The sequence below is a fragment of the Vigna angularis genome, chromosome 2 (assembly GCF_016808095.1).
Source record: "Vigna angularis cultivar LongXiaoDou No.4 chromosome 2, ASM1680809v1, whole genome shotgun sequence".
NCBI lineage: Eukaryota > Viridiplantae > Streptophyta > Magnoliopsida > Fabales > Fabaceae > Vigna > Vigna angularis.
This window is the reverse complement of record NC_068971.1, coordinates 23,275,519-23,294,962: the sequence shown is the minus strand read 5'-3', so window position 1 is coordinate 23,294,962 and position 19,444 is coordinate 23,275,519. Positions and strand designations below refer to the sequence as shown.

General features: G+C 32.4%; 2 protein-coding genes across 13 annotated transcripts; one reads left to right on the top strand and one right to left on the bottom strand.

The window, feature by feature from the left end:
* Positions 1–481: 481 nt before the first annotated feature.
* LOC128195579 (plant cysteine oxidase 5-like) lies at positions 482–7,481 on the bottom strand. Of its 12 annotated transcripts, XR_008247232.1 has the most exons (11): positions 7,312–7,481; positions 7,098–7,237; positions 6,929–7,018; positions 6,133–6,278; positions 5,873–6,020; positions 3,832–3,935; positions 3,281–3,359; positions 2,195–2,279; positions 2,028–2,098; positions 1,683–1,744; positions 482–740 (listed from the first exon to the last, which is right to left on the bottom strand). XR_008247232.1 is itself a non-coding variant. In XM_052873607.1 (8 exons), exons 1-5 carry the CDS (start codon positions 6,939–6,941, stop codon positions 2,241–2,243), a joined length of 450 nt encoding a protein of 149 aa, XP_052729567.1. In that variant the 5' UTR covers positions 6,942–7,480; the 3' UTR covers positions 482–740; positions 1,683–1,744; positions 2,028–2,098; positions 2,195–2,240. The 12 variants fall into 12 exon arrangements, 2 of the variants coding, with proteins under 2 accessions (XP_052729567.1, XP_052729566.1); XR_008247230.1 differs by having other exon boundaries at positions 2,028–2,112; positions 7,098–7,481; XR_008247234.1 differs by lacking the exon at positions 2,195–2,279 and having other exon boundaries at positions 2,028–2,112; positions 7,098–7,481.
* An 8,326-nt stretch (positions 7,482–15,807) lies between these two features.
* On the top strand, positions 15,808–18,375 carry LOC108320055 (putative receptor protein kinase ZmPK1). Its single transcript, XM_017551393.2, has one exon. The coding sequence runs from the start codon at positions 15,912–15,914 to the stop codon at positions 18,270–18,272; it is 2,361 nt and encodes a 786-aa protein (XP_017406882.2). The 5' UTR covers positions 15,808–15,911; the 3' UTR covers positions 18,273–18,375.
* The last annotated feature ends 1,069 nt before the right edge of the window (positions 18,376–19,444 follow it).

Sequence of the window (19,444 nt, the reverse complement as noted above, 5' to 3'; positions counted from 1 at the left end):
GAAGTGTGAGAAATTAAAAAAGAAAAACCTCAAGTAAAAGAAGAAAATAAAAATAAAAATAAAATAAAGAAATATAACGTAGCCTCAATCTTCCTAAGTGTTGTCTTGGGACATTTTAAAAAAGTTAATTTTACAAATGTATTTTTATTAAAAACGATATTTTTGTAACCGTACTTAATCTTCCAATAACTATTTATTCTTGAATTAACTTTATCTTGAGCTTATTAAACTTTTTCATGTCTTTAGATAAACTTTTATCCTTTTCGAATATATTTTAAAATTTCTTCTTTTAATAATCCTTCTTTTTATACATATTTATGTAACATTTGTAATAATAATATCATAAGTTTCATCTTTCTTCTCGAGATACATAGTGATACCTAAGTTTTCTAAATGTTTTTCATAGTCATCCAAATCTCCAATAATTTATTATGAGAATACGTTTTTGGAGGACTGAAATTTTGAAGTATATCATTAGAACTTTTACTTTGTGTAACGTTCGAATAATATAGTATAATACTATATAAAGAGTTATCATAGATATGATAAGATAGTACAGTTATCCAACTAAAGTATAAAATATAAAATTACAGTCATCCAAAATAACCATAAAATTTAAACTTTATATATAACCTCTCTAATACAAAACTATATACAATACTAGTCTAACTAAACTATGTTGTTGCATCACCACCATCCAAAGTCTGCTCTAGGGACACCTCATCTCTCTTTGCTCACATCTACAGGATGATCATTGCAAAGGAAAAAACATCAACACATACAAAATACAAGCACAAAAAATAGGATAAGCTAGTTGGAATAAAAGAACAAACATAATATTTATCAACTACATATCATACAATCATACATAGACATTTCATCACCAAAAACACTTTATGCATGACACTGCACTGACTTTGACCATCCAAACTTAGAACACTACAAGAAAAAAGTGTATTATATACAGCAAAAATCCGTATATAAGATCCAAAATCCGTATATAATACGTGTTTATATACGGATTACATACGGATAAAAATCCGTATATAATACCGTCGTAGCTAGGTTTATATACGGATTTATCCGTATATAATTTATATACGGAAATTATATACGGATTTATCCGTATATAAATTATATACAGAAATTATATACGGATTTATCCGTATATAAATTATATACGGATAAATCCGTATATAATTTATATACGGATAAATCCGTATATAATTTCTGTATATAAATTATATACGGATAAATTCGTATATAATTTTCGTATATAAATTATATACGGATAAATCCGTATATAATGGTTTAAGAAGAGCTAAATAAATGCCCTGTATATAGCAGTTATGCAGGTACTATAAGCTTTCCTTCTTGGTAACAGAATCTATTTCAACAACTTAAAGAATAGAAGAAAAAAATCAAGCAACCTCAAAGAAAAGTGAGACAAATTATAAGATAATATATTCATATGTACAATAATCATATAAACTATATACCATGAAGCTGCAAATTCAAGTGCACAAGTCTCATTACTATAGTGCATGTGCAAAATCTTAACTACACTGGCCAATTCTTAAGCAATCAACTTTGCAACAAAGGAGTTACAAGTTTTCAGAACAACAAAAAACATTAATTAGCAAATATAAGCTCAATCATTAAATAAGAGGATATCCTAGTACCATAAATGCAACCAAAAATGCACTGCAAGGTGGATGGGAAATTGTTTTCTGCTGCAATTGACCTGCAGAATATAAACATCAATCTTTTAACTGTTTACAACTATTGATAGTACATATAACTTCACAAAAATGCCAACTAATAAGAGTAAATTTCAATGTGCAGATTAGAAAAGCTACCCTTCAAAGTAGACTATAAGCTTAAGCGATTAAAGGAACTCGTGGTCAATAAATTTTTGTGAGTGGAAATTGACAAGCTATATAGACAGCACAACTTGCACAATCTAAAGTTAAATATCCACATGGTTAAGAGAGAGGAAAAAAAAATAGCACATATTGTTTCCTTACTAATTCACCACTCAGATTCATGTAAGTCCGAGGAGGCTTTGCAAGGAAGACAAGAACTTCACCAACAAAACCTGCAACAAACCAACTTGCGAAAAAAATTTATCAATACAATAAACATAGACAGAAAAACAGAAAATAGAAATATCTAAGCAAGGCAGCGGGCAAACCTTTTCCGAAAATGGCTTTGGAATAGGAAGTGTTCATAGGAATCCCCTAAGATTCAGGAAATGCATCAATCATCTCAAAGCCCACCTAGACAATCATCAAATCAAACTTGTATTTCAGATTTAGCCATTTGTTCAAGAGGATTTATTTTTTCCTATTTAGCTATTGATCTGATCTCTGTTCTTATTTACTTAGCAGTCTTTAGAAACTTATTTTTAAATGTTTTAATGGTTTAATAACAGTTTAACCATTTTGACAGTTTTAAACAAAAAAAAATGCCAAAAATAAAAGGTGACCAAAGATGAAAGGAAAACAGCTACATTAATAAATACATCACCATATGCTATAAGCTTGTGCAAAACAACCATTGATTAATCTTAAAGAAAAGTACAAACCAGTATATGGACAAAGCAATTGAACATCAAAACTCTGAAACTCATGCAGAGCAATGTACTATATTTAAAGAAGCATGTAAGTGTATGTATGTTACATGAAAGGTAAGTTAATTCATGACATCAAATGATTAACATTTAAAATAAACACTACTAGTAAGGTAAGTTTTTTCTCTGCTATTTTTTATTCCAGTAAGCTTCAAAGAAATTGGTCAAAGTGGGAAGTAAGGCATGGTGCATGATGACATGAAAGAATCACTTGTTGAGAAGGCAGCCCATGAGCATCAATATGGAGAGCACGGCCTTGGGAGCACGTGAATGATGGGAATTCATTTGTTTTTTTAATTCAAAAGTGCACATGGGAGGAGACAAAAACACACGGCTGAAAACAATAAGTGAAGGACCCTTTGTGACATGGAAAGCACTATATTATTGGAGAAATGAGAGACTTGATACGTGAAAGAAGAAGGGGGCAGTGTGGAATTAATGGAAAGGAAATGACCTCTTTTCTTGGCTGAAACAAAGTACATGATGACAAGGAAGCCACCCACATATAGGACAGACCAAGGAAGAAAGTGGAGAGCACATAGTTAATCACAGTGAAAAACAAATAAGTAAAAGTAAATAATTAGCATGCATGGGTTTTACTGTTACAGAGTTAAGCATAAAAAAAAGATAGTTATGGGAACTGTCAACCTTCTTGGCCTTGTTGGTGGCTTCCTTGCTGATGCCAAACTTGGGAGATACCTCACTGTTGCCATATCTGCAACCATAGCTGTTGTGGTATGTTAAAAGATTTGCATATTTTGATACACTCAATAGTCACTTAACTCATTTCTCTGGCTTTTAACCACACTTAGGCAACCAATTTTCTCTCTTCCCTTAAGGGAAAGTGGTTTTCAAGTGCAAATTATACAATTAATTTTAAAAGAATGTTCACTATTTACTCTTAACATCTTTCTATCTATACTAGAAGTCAGTAATTAGTTTTCATGTCACTTGTCTTGGACCAGGGAGTGAGTTTGTTATAAAGAGACTGCATGTACCCAAAAAAGCTATATCTTGATCTTTTTTATACCTGACATAAGAAGATATGTATGTGAATTCATCTGATAATACTAGTTGATATTTTAAGTTTCTTCATATTTTAATCTAGTGAGAAATCAAACATTAAATAGAAAAAAAAAACGAATTAAATATGAACCATACATAACTAAAATATAAAATGCTTTAAAGACCATACTTACAAGTCCAATATTGTAGGGATAAGCCTTGGTAGGGAAGTCTTTAACTGTACTTGTGTTATGAGACCTACCATCTGCCCCAGTGCTTCTACAGATGCGACACGAACCTAAAACGAAATAAGTTTAAATAAGACAAAGATCAAAAACAATCAAGTAAAAAAGTCATAAATTATACACTAAAATACTCATTTATGTTCATCAACCACACAAACAGAACATGTTCAGAAACTTAACTTTTATAGATGTATCAGCAAAAAAAGGATCCAGAAAATTATAAAGTGGAGAGACTACTTCCAGGACTTGACGACTTGTCAACTTCTAAGAAAATTCTTAGCCCTCGTTTTTCATTCCTTTGACACTAGTGTTCTAAGTCAATTGATAAGTTAACAACTAATAATCTAAATTGTTCAGAATAAGGCATTAAGAACACGATAAATTATTGTTTATACTTTATAATTTGTCAAAAGGAATAAATGTTTAGAAGTGACACAAGTAGTTTAGAAGATGCAACTCATGTAGATCGAACTTCTTCTCCAATCAATTATGTTCACTATGGTATTGAAGAAGCCAATCAAGCTCAAATAATAGACGACGAGAAAAATAAATAAAAGTAGAGCTTTAAGAATTTATAAATAATCAGTCAATCCATCAAAAAATTATCCAACATGAAGAATATGACATGCAAAACAAAGGATCAGAAGCCATTCAAATTCAAAAGGATTTCTGATGGAAAGCACCTCCAGCTTCACACAAGGGAAGATAATGAAAATTCTTTAAACTTTTCAAGTTTCTAAAAAGAAACTCAAACTTTTTTCCTCTTCCAAGGAAGGTTCCTTGGTGAAGACCTCAAGAAAAGATTACTCCCATGTATGAGCTGAAGAATAAGAAGACAAGCTAGGTGATTTCCTTCAAAAGGAAACTGTAAATCTTCCAATCCAACTTAATTTTGTGAAGAACCAAATTTTAGTGGCTAGATCTGTTCCATCTAAATCGCATTCAATAAAATTAGAGGTCCAGGGGCAGTTACAAATGTATGGGGAATACATATATTCACATTAAAGTACAAACTTCCAAATATTCTCAATATTCTTGTAGAATTTTATATGGAATGAGCGATTTCAGTTTTAATTAGATAATGATATAAGATAATTTTAACATGGTCTTTGATAAAACTTTTGGAATTTAAGTAACATTAATATATAACAAGGATTGGAAAAGTTTTAAGTGAATGTTTATTTTCCAATCTTATTCATATGTGCTATGAAAGAGCTTGTTATATGTAAAATGAAATAGAATTTGTATTGACAAACGAAAATAACAACACCGGCTTAGAATTAGATAGCGTTTTCAGAAAGTGTTACTGATGCACACACACAGAAGAACATATCCACTTATCAGTCTAACATTGTCACTCAGACCTTCTTGCAAGGTTTCAATATTAAGAGTATATAAGTTCCCAAAATATGACTATGTCTGTTCTATTTGGTCTTTGCGCTGGTACACACACTAGCAGATGAAGAAAGGATAAAATTCACTACAGTTTATGGATTTGAATATTATAACTGTAACCACCCTGATATAAATCCAAAATGGTCAAGTATTCTATCAATCCATTATGACTTCCTTACATATTAAAGCACTTAATAGTACAGAGTAATAGATCAGGAAGTAAATGAGTAACTAAGAACAACAATCTATCCTTATTCACGTTTACTTTACAGTGCCATGACAACTTTAGCCTTTTCATAACGTATTCTTCATTAAGCTCCAAACGATACCAAATAAAATCAAGAAAGGAAATATGCCACGTATTGATTTCTGAACTAATATTACTCCAGTTTTTATCTAAGTTGTCCAATCGGAATATTTTGGTGATGCCTAGTACAATGCTACCATCTCTTCTACCTCAACGAGGCTGGAGTTAGAGTTCTTTAAGAAGGTAAATGCAAGGAGAAAGGGCAATCAATCACACTCGCATGTAAATACGGAAGACTAAAACATAAACAGAGCAATAGTAAAATATATGAAGTTATAGAAAATAGACCTTCAGATTGATCATGAGAGCCAGATGCATCGATCCAATCATAGGATTTAACATGCATTGAGCCATACAACAACTTGCTCAACACTGTCATTCCAGGATGATTATGGAGAGGAATGATAGACGAGGGGGGCATGCAAAAAATTCCTATCTGCAAAAGAGAAAGCAAACAAAACTTCAGTTAGTATTGCTAATATAAGGCCCAAATACATAAAAATCTCTGACAGAGTAAACATGATCTGAAGTTATGAGACTTTACTTACAGAGAAGGAGTCACATTCATGTAAATGCAAATATTTTATAGGTGGCAAGGATTGATGGCTCCCATTACGTTCAAGTGCTGGACCAGGCCAATTCCGAACTAATTGTGCTTCTTGTTCAAGACCTACATCTGACGACTTGATTCTCTCTGTAGAAATATTATGTAAGGTTATCAATAAAATATCTGTTAGACATGAAAATTATTCGGCTGCAGGATTAAAGTCATCTAATCTAAGAACTAAGATAGGAAACCATAAAGGTATTAGTAGTAATGTGTTAATTCTGTCTGCACTATAAACCACGCAGGCATGTCTCAAGATGAAGGAAAATAATTGAAGATACACACTTTGAACATACAACTTATGACAAATCCCTCTTTTCCTCACGTCAACTTACAACTTCAATTTTGACAACCTTCGTCCAAATCTTCTCTCCAGGCAAATTTGAAACCATTCAATTTCCAGCAAATTATTTGTCCATGTGGAAAATAAATTGGGGGAAGGACAACTTCATTTCAAACCTTGAATCACTTTTTGTTCAACCATCTATTAAATGAAGACTCAGGAATTATGCTTATCTCTCAAAAAAATTTATGTCAACAAGCTTAACATCCAATCCCCCAAAAATCAGACAAGCTATTTTTTTTAGGAAATCATCTTTCAAATTAAAATCAACATAGTCACGGTCACCTTAAGCTTCCTTATCATCTATTAAATCATCTAACAAAGTAAAATCACACAATAAAACAAATCCATCAAATGTGAATTAAACACAAACCCAAGTCTAATGAATTAATACCTGGAAGGTGCATAAGGCAATTGGAGCTCCACCTTATCTCTTCCAACGGGAACAAACCAACCTAGGGTTTCAAAATTCGGGATTTCCAACCTCCAAAGAAACAAGAACAATAATCGGTCAATGTAACATTATAGATACTATGAAAATGAAGCAAATTTGGATTACTTACCAGATGAAGGTTTCAACTAACCACGGAGGTCGTCCTACAATGTTTGCTGAACGAGATTGTTTCGGCAGGCAACGACGCACAACCACATTTAGGGAAAATGCTTCCAAGCCCTTTAGTGTGTTCGATAGAAGAGCCTTTCACTGCGTTCGACAGAGGAGACTTCAAGTTAGCCTTTGAGAGAGGTTCAACGAGGGAGAAGGTTGCAGTAGCATACAGAATAACGCTCCATGAGGGAGAATAAGCCTGAACGAGGGAGAAGGTTGCAGTGAGTGAGGAAGATTAATGACGAGAACGAGGCATACGTACGAGTGGAGAAGGACGAATAGCTAGGGCTCGAGAAGGGGAGAAACTTGGCTCGAGGGAGGGAGGGAGAAAAGTGATACTTCTATATTATTTAGTTTTATTTTTTAATTATTAATTATCTCCATATCCGTATAAAAAATCAGCGGGTAAATATTTTGTCAACTTACATACGGTCTTACATACGGATCTATCCTTGGAAAAGGTCCCGCTTACACGCGCCAATTTTACCCACCGATATTATATACGGATAATCCGTATATAACATTTTACCTCATTATATACGGATTTTTCCGTATGTAAGGCTATTCCACAGATCCGTATATAAAATCCGTATATAACATCCCTATTATATACGGATACAAATCCGTATATAATAATCTGTATATAATTGCCATTTTTCTTGTAGTGGAATGATTGCCGAGCTATGGCGGGTTGTGCACTCGTGGTGGCTTCTACTGCTTTGCAAAGTCATTGCCAATGGGTTTCACCCTACCACACTCACGAGGTTAGTCTGTTCCGGACCTTGGAGCATACTGCAAACCTTCAAGATTAAGACCTCCTGCTACTCCTTACGACATGGATCAATCCTCTCTACGTGAGAATGAAAGATCATTGAAGTTTCAAGATAACCCCCAAGACTGAGCTCCTGCATTCATTCTAAACATACTTGAACCTCACAAAGAGGATTCACTTTGGAACTTACTTTCATCACTTTGAAACCATACTTTGAATCTTAACTCATGACTTTATTGCTCATACAACTCATACATAATCATATTTCATTCACAACAAACTCAATTTATATTTCAAACCAATCAAGAACAAGAAAAGAAAGAGTACTCAAAGACATGAACCAGTCAGTCAGTGCATACCCTCGCTAAGAGACTATAAAGTGTTCTCGCACAACGAGTTGGGTCGTTGTGCGAATCTACAAACAGTGCCTCGAGACTCCAACCCACTCGCTTAGTGACCCAGCTCATTCAGTGAATAAAACTCCAGTGGTAACAGACCCTAAATCTCTTCGTTCAACGACCCAACTCGCTGTGCGAAAGTCCAGACAGTGGTCCAAACCCCCCAGACACTCGCTAAGTGCACCCATTCACTATTCGAATAAAACTCACAGTGCTCCCAGACCTTAACCAGTCGCTCAGCGCACCTTCTCGCTGTGTGAATCACTAAAAAGTGAGCCAACCTCTAAAACCACTCGTTGAGCGACTTCACTCGCTCAGCGAGTCTGCATGATCTGCAGCACCGAATCTGCAAAATTACGCAACCTATACTAAGTTTACCAATTCCAACTATTTTTCCCAACTTCTAACCCTCCTAGATTGTGTTATATACCTAAATATACTTAACCAATGTTGTCTAAACACTCCTAACCTCAATCTAAACAAGTAGAATCAAAATCTCACCCAAAAACTTACAAAAACTCAACTTAGAGACTCAAATTGAATTCTACCATTTGTGGCACAATTCCAAGCAACTTAAGGACTCTAACAAGTCCCAAATGACTTACTATAACTCTCCAAACTGATCATTTGCACATAGAACACCTTACTCAAGTTTTCATTAGTTCACTTCCTCCAAATTGAGTTCCAACCACGTAGAACTCTACCTTATCACCACCATACACTCACAACTCAGATTTCTACCATTTTAGATGTTAGAACAAGACATAACTCAGCTCATACTCAATCTCCACTACACAAAAACAATTCACCAACCATTTCTTACTATTTCCTTCCTCAAGAACTCATTCCTAGACCAAAATACTCTACCATCAAGTTATCCTTTTCTTTTAACAAATTCACTCAACACCAAAACACTTCAATAGTGAAATCCAACAGCTCAAATACACGTATGAACATATTCATCATTCATCTCAACTACTCATCATCATAAAACCCATCAATTTCATCAAAATACCTAAATTATCACAAACACCAATTAACATTCACATTCAAACAATTTAGCTCCACATATCATCAAATTACACAACATACATACATTTAAAAGAAATTAACTAGCTTCCCTTACTTCTATCCAACTTGCATAGCTCAAGAAAAATACCTCGATCGCGACTTGCATTGTAAGGAATTTCTAAAAATACCTACAAATCACCGATTGATGTTTAAAGAGAGACCTTAAAACCTAAATTTAACTAAGCATTGAAGAAGAACACAACTTAATACATGCAAGAACCGATTCTTGGCATGATCACATATTAGGAAAAAACTAAGAAAAAGAGCATGAAACTTACTTGCTCTAACTGAAAATATGATCAGATAGATAAGTAGCCCTCGACTCAGTGATCACCTAAGCACTCCTGATTGTTGAACAAATACTCCAAGAGTGAGAAAAGTTAGAGAAAAGTGAGAGAAAAAGAAGAAAATAGTGTTTTAGAGAGATAGAAATATTTTAGATAATGAACCGAACTTTAGAAAATTCTATTTATATTATAAAATTATTTTATAATAAAATACTTGGTCTAATTATTTTAATACATTTATCTACTCTAATACTCCATTTTCTAGGTTCTTACTGTTAGCATAAAGCTAAAGAGCAGAAATTTTGATGATATCTCAAAGTCAAGTCTCAAGTGCTCTTATTGCAGGAAGATCTTCATGAATACTTGTTTTTATATTAAAACTTTTATAATTTAGTAGATTTATGTATAGGATGTGGTTTGTATTTGATTTTATGTATTGTTTGCCTTAGGTTGCGTTAAAATTTATTTTGAATCAGAAAACCTCGTTTTATACTCAAGATAATTGATTATCAATTTATCATAATCGATTATCAGTAATCAATTATGAATTGCTATAATTGATTATAATGAGAAATTATGAGAATTTTTACCATTGTGCATTCATTAAATGCATAATTAATTACCATAATTGGATAATTGATTATCACACGTTAATTAGTTGACAACAGATTTTTGGAGGTATCCTTGACTGATATCTCTATAAATCAGATTCGGACTCTCATTCTAAAATACGAAATACAAAATACGAAATAAGTGTATTTTGGAAAATCTTATCTGCAGTGTACGGTGATAAGTGTTCTAGGGTTTGTTGAACCCTTGTGTTGTGGCTTTGAGAACTTGGTGTGTTGGCATAGAGCAAGAACTTTCACAAGGAGTGTGATTGAGTGTTGTTGTTATTGCTGAGTTAAAAGCCTATCATCCTTCGTGAAGGCATTCAGAGGAGGTGTTCATCCTTTGTGAAGATTCAGAGGAGGTGTTCATCCCGTGTGGGTTACAGGGGAAGTGACTTTCATCTCTTGGGGTAACAAGAGAGATGGTTTCTAAAATTTTCCAAATTGTTTCTTTGTGATTATAATTTGTAATTGTTTTGTGAGTAGTGAACTGTTTATCTTGTTTTGAGATAAGCAATTGGATAAAATCATTTGTGCAAATTTCTCTCAACCTTACCCTCTTTATTTGTCTTTATTATTTGCTTGGTAAGTTTAATTGAGTAGAAATTAAAAGGCACACGTTCGTATTAAAAACCCTCTTGGTTTTTTATTCCACGCTAATCATTCCGCTGCAGCCGCTATGACAATTGGTATCAGAGCTCGATTTGATAGTTATTCAAATGGCAGGATCATATCAAACTTTTGCAGAGGGTGCTTCTATCAATAGGCCACCCCTATTCACAGGTGAAATTTATGCATTCTGGAAGGTAAGAATGCAAATATTTATTGAGTCTATTGATTGTGATATTTGAGAAGTTATTGCATTTGGTCCGTATGTTCCTACTGACAATAAGCAGGAACCAAAGCCCCGTGTTCAGTGGACTACTGAAGAAAAGAAAAGGTTTCAAAACGATGTAAACACTCGGAATATTATTTCATCTGCTTTAACTGTGGATGAGTTTTATAGGATCTCTATTTGTAAGACTGCTCAAGAAATGTGGGAAGTGTTGAGAGTAACCCACGAAGGTACTGATGACGTAAAGAGAGCTAGAAAGAATACCTTGATCCAAGAATACGAAATGTTCAGGATGAAGCAAGGAGAAACAATTTCAAACGTCCAGAAACGCTTCACCAACATTGTTAATCATCTCATTGGACTAGGTAAGTCTTTCGAAAATGATGAGCTTAATATTAAAATTTTGAAATCTTTAGACAGGTCGTGGCAACCAAAAGTGACTGCAATTTCTGAGTCACAAAATCTCAACACAATGACTATGGCGGCATTATTTGGGAAATTGAGAGAACATGAACTTGACCTCGGAGGACTAGATGAAGAAGAAGCAAAAACTAAGAAGAAAAAGACTCTAGCCTTAAAATCTGAGGTAGAAATGAGCAAAAGCAAACTAGAAGATGAAGACTCGGATGAGGAAGAAAATTTGAAACTTATGATAAAGAGGCTCAACAGGTTCATGAAATCAAAAGACAAAGGAAGATTCAAATACGAAAAGAGAGAAAACTAAGAATCTTCCTCAAACTATAGATGCTATGGTTGCGGAGAAAGGGGGCCCTTAAAAGCTGACTGCCCAAATCAAAAGAAGGGTAAAGAAAAGAAAGAAAAGAAAAACTTCAAAAAGAAGGCCTACATTGCATGGGAGGATGACAATGAAACAATTTCTGATTTGAGCGAATCTGATGAAGAAGCAAACATTTCTTTGATGGCAGACCACGACACTGGAAGCCAAGTAAGTACATCTAGCGATTCTAATAATTATAGTCAAATTAGTGAAGATGAATTGCATGAAACTTATACGGCTTTAATAGTAGAATCGAAAAAATTAGATAAAGCTCATAAGAAACTGAAAAAGAATTTCAAAGAATTAAAATTGAATTTTGAAAATATTCTTGAAGAAAATAAAAATTTAAATTTGAATTTTGAAAATATTTCTAAAGAAAATAAAAATTTAAAATTAGACTTTGAAAATATTCTTGAAGAGAATAAAAATTTGAAAAATAAAATTTTATTTTATGAAAATGGTAAATTTACTAGTAACGATGAATGTAATATGAATAAATTACAAGAAACAACTCATGCTGAAAGTAGTAAAAATAATTCAAATGTTAAAACGGTTGATAAAAATGTTCCTAAATATAATTATAATTACTACGATTATGATTATGGTAATAAAATTGAAAATGTTCCTAAATATAATTATAATGATTATAATTATAAAAATAAAATCAAGTATGTTCCAAAATATTATCAAAATTATTATGATTATAATTATAAAAATAGAAGTTATAGGAACCCAAATGATGTTACTTGTGATGTTACTTGTTTTTATTGCATGAAAAATGGTCATACATCAAATAAATATAGAATAAAACATTATGGTGTTCCAAATGGAATATATGCATTGATTCCAATTATAAAATAATTTGTCTCTAACTTTAAAGTACCCAAATAAGTATTTTTGGATACCAAAATATTATTTTTTTCTTTTTTGCAGGTTATTTCAAGATTAAGGAAGAAGTTTTCGGGTGTGCACCAAAACTTGGTAAAGTATGGTTTGTCAAATTAAAGGGGAGTTTTTAACTTGAAAAGAAAATTTTGATAATTTTTTTTTAACTACTTCTCTTTCTTCCTTAAAGAATCAAATGCAATTTAGAGCAGTATTTCTTTATCTTGTTTTTATTTATTTATTATAATTTCTAAATTTATTTTATTTTCTATGTTTTGAATTATGCCTCCTGTTTCCCTTTAATAAAAATTATGATAATTGTTATTTATTTGTTTATGACTTATATTTAAGGGGAGTTCTTATATTTAGGGAGAGAAATATGTTTAAAGGCTTAGTTATATTTATCTTTTGTCTACTAATCCCTCTTTTTTAAGTTATGTATGAGTTACAGATCAGTACAGGTTACAAAAAGCTTTAAATTAAAATATTTTTTATCATCATCAAAAAGGGGGAGATTGTTAACATAAAGCTAAAGAGCAGAAATTTTGATGATCTTCATGAACACTTGTTTTTATATTAAAGTTTTTATAGTTTAGTAGATTTATGTATAGGATGTGGTTTATATTTGATTCTATGTATTGTTTGCCTTATGTTGCATTAAAATTTATTTTGAATCAGAAAACCTCATTTTATGCTCAAGATAATTGATTATCAATTTATAATAATCGACTATGACTTGCCATAATTGATTATAACGAGCAATTATGAGAATTTTTAAAGCAAGTTTTTTTTACCATTATGCATTCATCAAATGCATAAATTAATTACCATAATTGGATAATTGATTATCACACGTTAATTAGTTGACAACAGATTTTTGGAGGTATCTTTGACTGGTATCTCTATAAATCAGATTGGGACTCTCATTCTAAAATACGAAATACAAAATACGAAATAAGTGTATTTTGGAAAATCTTATCTGCAGTGTGCGGTGATAAGTGTTCTAGGGTTTGTTGAACCCTTGTGCTGTAGCTTTGAGAACTTGGTGTGTTGGCATAGAGCGAGAACTTTCACAAGGAGTGTGATTGAGTGTTGTTGTTGTTGCTGAGTTAAAAGCTTATCATCCTTCGTGAAGGCATTCGAAGGAGGTGTTCATCCTTTGTGAAGATTCAGAGGAGGTGTTCATCCCTTGTGGGTTATAGGGGAAGTGACTTTCATCTCTTGGGGTAACAAAAGAGATGGTTTCTAAAATTTTACAAATTGTTTCTTTGTGATTGTAATTTGTAATTGTTTTGTAGTAGTGAACTGTTTATCTTGTTTTGAGATAAGCAACTGGATGTAGGATTGGTAAGATCCGAACCAGGATCAAATCATTTGTGCAAATTTCTCTCAACCTTACCCTCTTTATTTATCTTTATTATTTGTTTGGTAAGTTTAATTGAGTAGAAATTAAAAGACACACGTTCGTATTAAAAAACCTCTTGGTTTGTTATTTCACGCTAATCATTCCGCTGGCGCTCTGACACTTACACAATTTTATAAAATTTATTTTGTCATTCACTCTTGATTTTATGCTTTATATGTAGTATTTTGTCATTCACTTTAATATTCAATTTTATAAAATTTAATTTTAATTTTTGTAAAATATTTTTCATTTTACTCACAATTTTGTAAAATATTTTGTAAAAGGAACTGAAGAGAGTAAAATTTTAGAATATATTATGAAACAAAAATATTATAAAAATTCAAAGTAAATAATGATTAAAATATATTTTTTTATCTTTTATGTTTTAGTAATTAACACTTTGATAAGAAATTATTTTATTCCTTTAAACTTACAATGGTGCATAAAAATATTAATTAATTATTAAAGCTAAATGGAACATCTATTCTGAGAATTTCAAAAATACCAAAACAAAAATTATTAAAAAGAATACAGCGACAAAGTTTAGCCGACAATGTCAGATATGAAAGTAAATATTTATTCTTGCATGTATACGAATTGATTTCATTCTGTGAATCATGACATAGTTGATTACGTATGAAAATTTAATAGGGCGATAAATTGTTGTTCGAAATTAAATGAGCCTAACTGTTAACTACTCAATTTATAATTTAAGATATTAATGCTTCCTTTTAATTTAATCACTGGTGTATTTTATGCTGTACGAAACACAATGTTGTATAAAAGAAATGATCAATATTTACTCATCTCACTTGCATAAAGAAATGTCTTAATAAACAAACATAAAATCCATAATGGTGCTTGTCAAAGTTTGCAATTTCATAATTTAATATAGTACTTGAAATGAGGAAATTGTTAATGTAGTATATGAATGTATGGAATTAATATTTTTGTATAATATAACGATAAATTCTCTCAACTATAAATTTAAAATGAAACTGATTAGGAAAATGTTTTAATATTAAACTGATTCTTAAATATTATATCTCTTAGCAAAATAATTCCTCGAAATATAAACATGATATTAGAAGTTTCTATATAAAAAATAAATAAATTTTTTTATTATTTTCAGAAATTGAGTCTCACCGATTTGAATAATTCAACTATTTATTCTTAAATATGATTTATAATTATTTTTGTTTTCTCCATTCCAAGAGTTTTCATTTCATTTTATCATGTCAATATGGTTAATTACATTAAAAAGACATAATTGACCACTTTAATTATATTTTTTCCTTTTTTTATCCATGCGTTCCTCTTAAGATATCTAAATCTAATTTCATTATTATTATTTAAAATTATAATTATATAATTTATTTACAAAAATAAAAATACAAAAGAAAATACAATATTATTAAATATTTAATATTATAATATTACATATTAAAAAAATTATAATTATTAAAATGAAAATATCAAATAAAATTAAATAAAGACAAACAATAATTAAATACTTAATTACAAATTAACTAATAAATTAATATTATTTTAATAACTTAAAAGTAGTTATCTTTTCCTTTGTGAGATGGATGGAGTAATAGACTATTAGGTTCTTTTGGCATCATGGTAACCGACCGCAAAAATATATTACAATATCAATACACAGTTCATGAGTACAAACACAAATTACTGGATTTCAACAAGAACACACGAGATCTTCCATTGAATATGAGTATGCCTATGTCAATCACACTCTTTCTTCTACCATTATTGTATTTCCAACTTTCATCATCTTCTTCATCATCCCTGACAATGGGCTCTTCCCTCTCTGTGGAAAATCCACACCATATTCTCATCTCACCAAACGCCATCTTTTCTGCTGGCTTTTTAGCCATTGGTGACAACGCATATTCATTTGCAATATGGTTCACGGAGCCTCATTTTCACAGCCCAACTTCTGTCACATGGATGGCAAACCGTGACCAACCTGTCAATGGAAAAAGCTCCAAACTTTCCCTCACAAACGATGGCAACATGGTCTTGATTGATGCTGCTCTTAACATTGCTTGGTCTTCAAACACTGCTTCATCAGCCCCAGTGGAGTTGCATCTCAAAGATGATGGCAATCTAGTGTTACGCCATCTTCAAGGAACCGTTCTGTGGCAAAGTTTCGATTTTCCAACCGACACTCTCGTTCCTGGTCAGCCTCTAACAAGATATACGCAACTTGTGTCTTCAAGAAGCGAGAGTAACCATTCCTCAGGTTTCTATAAGTTTTTCTTCGATGATGACAACGTTCTTGGTCTTCATTACGATGGTCCTGATGTTTCAAGCTCCTACTGGCCACAACCTTGGTTGATAAGTTGGGATGCTGGAAGGACTAATTTCAACAGTAGTAGAATTGGCGTGTTGAATTCTATGGGACTTTTCAGTTCAACAGATAATTTCACTTTCGTGACATCTGATTACGGAACAGTGCTGCAGAGAAGGTTGAAAGTGGATTGTGATGGCAATGTTCGAGTGTACAGTCGAAATAATGTTTTGCAGAAGTGGTATGTTTCATGGCAAGCAATTTCTAGTGGTTGCATATCTCATGGGATTTGTGGAACCAACAGCTTCTGCACTTACGTTCCTAAGAGTGGAAGAAAATGTTTGTGTCTTCCGGGGCATAGATTGAAGAACCACAGTGATTGGTCTCAAGGGTGTGAACCCTTGTTTCAGCTTACTTGCCATAGGAATGAGTCTATGTTCTTGGAAATTCGAAATGTTGAGTTTTATGGCTATGACAATCATTATGTAGAAGTCAGTAACTATAGTGCTTGTGAGAATTTATGCTTGCAAGACTGCAGTTGTAAGGGGTTTCAGCACTCCTATAGTGATGATAAACCATTTTATAGGTGCTATACGAAAACGCAATTGCTCAATGGAAGACGTTCACCGGTATTCCAAGGAGCAACATACCTTAGATTTCCCAAAAGTAATAGCTTCTCTCACAAAGAACATGCCAGTGAACCTTTATATGATCATGTTTGTTCAGTTCAACTTCAAAGAGATTATATCAAATCACAAGGAAACCATTTTGTGAAGATTTTCCTGTGGTTTTCCACCGCCCTTGGAGCTTTTGAAGTGATTTGCTTTGTTTTGATTTGGTGTCTAGTTAGGACCAGACAAAAGTCTAACGTTGATCGAGAGGGCTACCATCTTGCAGAAACAGGATTCAGAAAATATAGTTATTCAGAGTTGAAAAAGGCGACAAAGGGGTTCAGTGAAGAGATCGGAAGGGGTGCGGGAGGGGTTGTGTACAAAGGTATTTTATCAGATGAAAGACATGCAGCAATTAAGAGACTGAATGAAGCTGAACAAGGAGAAGGAGAATTCCTTGCTGAAGTGAGCATCATTGGAAGGCTTAACCACATGAACTTGATTCAAATGTGGGGATATTGTGCTGAGGGAAAGCATAGATTGTTGGTGTATGAGTATATGGAGAATGGTTCTTTGGCACAAAATCTGTCATCCAACACTCTTGATTGGAGTAAGAGATATAACATTGCCCTTGGAACTGCAAGAGTTCTGGCATATCTTCATGAAGAATGCTTGGAGTGGATTTTGCACTGTGATATAAAGCCACAGAACATACTTCTTGATGCTAATTATCAACCCAAGGTAGCTGATTTTGGCCTGTCGAAGCTCCTGAAGAGAGGTAATAAGCTCAGCAATTCAAGCATCTCTATGATCAGAGGGACGAGAGGATATATAGCACCTGAATGGGTTTTTAACTTGCCAATCACATCGAAGGTGGATGTTTATAGCTATGGAATTGTTGTTTTGGAAATGGTAACTGGGAAAAGCACAACAAGAAGTATCCATGATGATGAAGAAAGATATGATGGGAGGGTGGTGGAATGGGTGAGAGAGAAAAAGGGAAACAGTAGTAACTCATATTGGGTGGAGGAGATAATTGCACCTGATATTGGAGCTGATTATGATCACAGGAAGATGGAAATTCTGTGTACAGTGGCTTTGAACTGTGTGATGGAAGACAGAGATTCTAGGCCCACCATGAGCCAAGTCGTTGAGATGCTTCAGTGAATCAAATATAATGGGATTAATTATAATGATTTAGTATGCATTGTCTTTTCAATTTGAGAAAAACTTGATTTTAGTTATTAATCTCTTTTCATATACTTTTGTACTTTTTGTATGGACTTGCTTGTTTGTTTGTGATGAAAACGATACAGATAGACTCAAATTTAAAGAAAGTTGAAGATGACGTAGGAGAAATGCAGATTCTGCTAAGTAATACACAGAACTAAATACGAAGGCATCTTATAATAATAAATTTACGGAAAGGAAAATGTTTTTTTAACATTTTTTTTATAATTATGTGTGGTGGCTTGCGATTGATTTTTTAGATATTTTTTAAAAGTAAATTTAAACAGATTAATAAAATAATGATACATGATTTATTGTGAAAAATTTATCAAAAAAAAAGTTGTTAACATATCATAGTCTTTAAATTAATATTGTCAATTTTTTTAAAGGAACTTATGTTTAAATATTATTTATATTAATTATTGTTTAGTGTTTGTGATTACTGTAAAATCTAGCAAATGACATTACGAACGAGTTTCACTATTTTTATTAACACATAATCTCTTTAAAAATCATTTTTCTAGAGTTCTCTCCCGACTTCTCTCTAGGAGTTTTTCTTCTCTGCTCATCTGATTGAATAACTGAAATGCTATGAGTGATTCTAAGAGCGAGCTCTTCATTTTAGACCGATTAGTTTCTCCATTTAAGTAAGTTAAGTTTCAACCCCTTCTCTCTTGTCCTTTCTTTTCTATTGCAAAGGGACCCTGCTCATTTTTCATGTAATGTTCGAGTCTTCTATAAGACTCTTTGTTGATCAATGGTATTAATGGTATACTCTGATCGTGTTTCTGTTGTTTGTAGGTACAAATAGAGCTTCTTGAACTGTGTGACCGGAATAAGGTTCTTTAGAACGATTGGTCTTCTAAAAGGTAAGGGAACCTAATGTTTTATTTTATTTTGAGTTATAAAGTATGAAATTATAGTTATTAGTATGAGAGTTGAATGTATGTTGAATTGTATGCTTGAAATGAGCATGTTAGTACTAAGTGCGTTTGATTAATTAAATTTGGTTGAATGATTCTGATTAGATATGATATTTAACTTGAATGTTGTTGTTATTGTGAAATTATTGGTGATGAATTGGTTTATGTGTTGAAAAGAAATGATAT

Excerpts from the sequence above, each read along its gene's own strand:
- LOC108320055 (XM_017551393.2), top strand. The coding sequence starts at position 15,912 with ATGAGTATGCCTATGTCAATCACACTCTTTCTTCTACCATTATTGTAT.
- LOC128195579 (XM_052873607.1), bottom strand. Across the intron at positions 6,021-6,132 it reads ATGAATGTGACTCCTTCTCT|ATAGGAATTTTTTGCATGCC; the intron begins GTAAGTAAAGTC and ends TCTCTTTTGCAG. Across the intron at positions 2,280-3,831 it reads ATCCCTACAATATTGGACTT|GTGGGCTTTGAGATGATTGA; the intron begins GTAAGTATGGTC and ends ATGATTGTCTAG.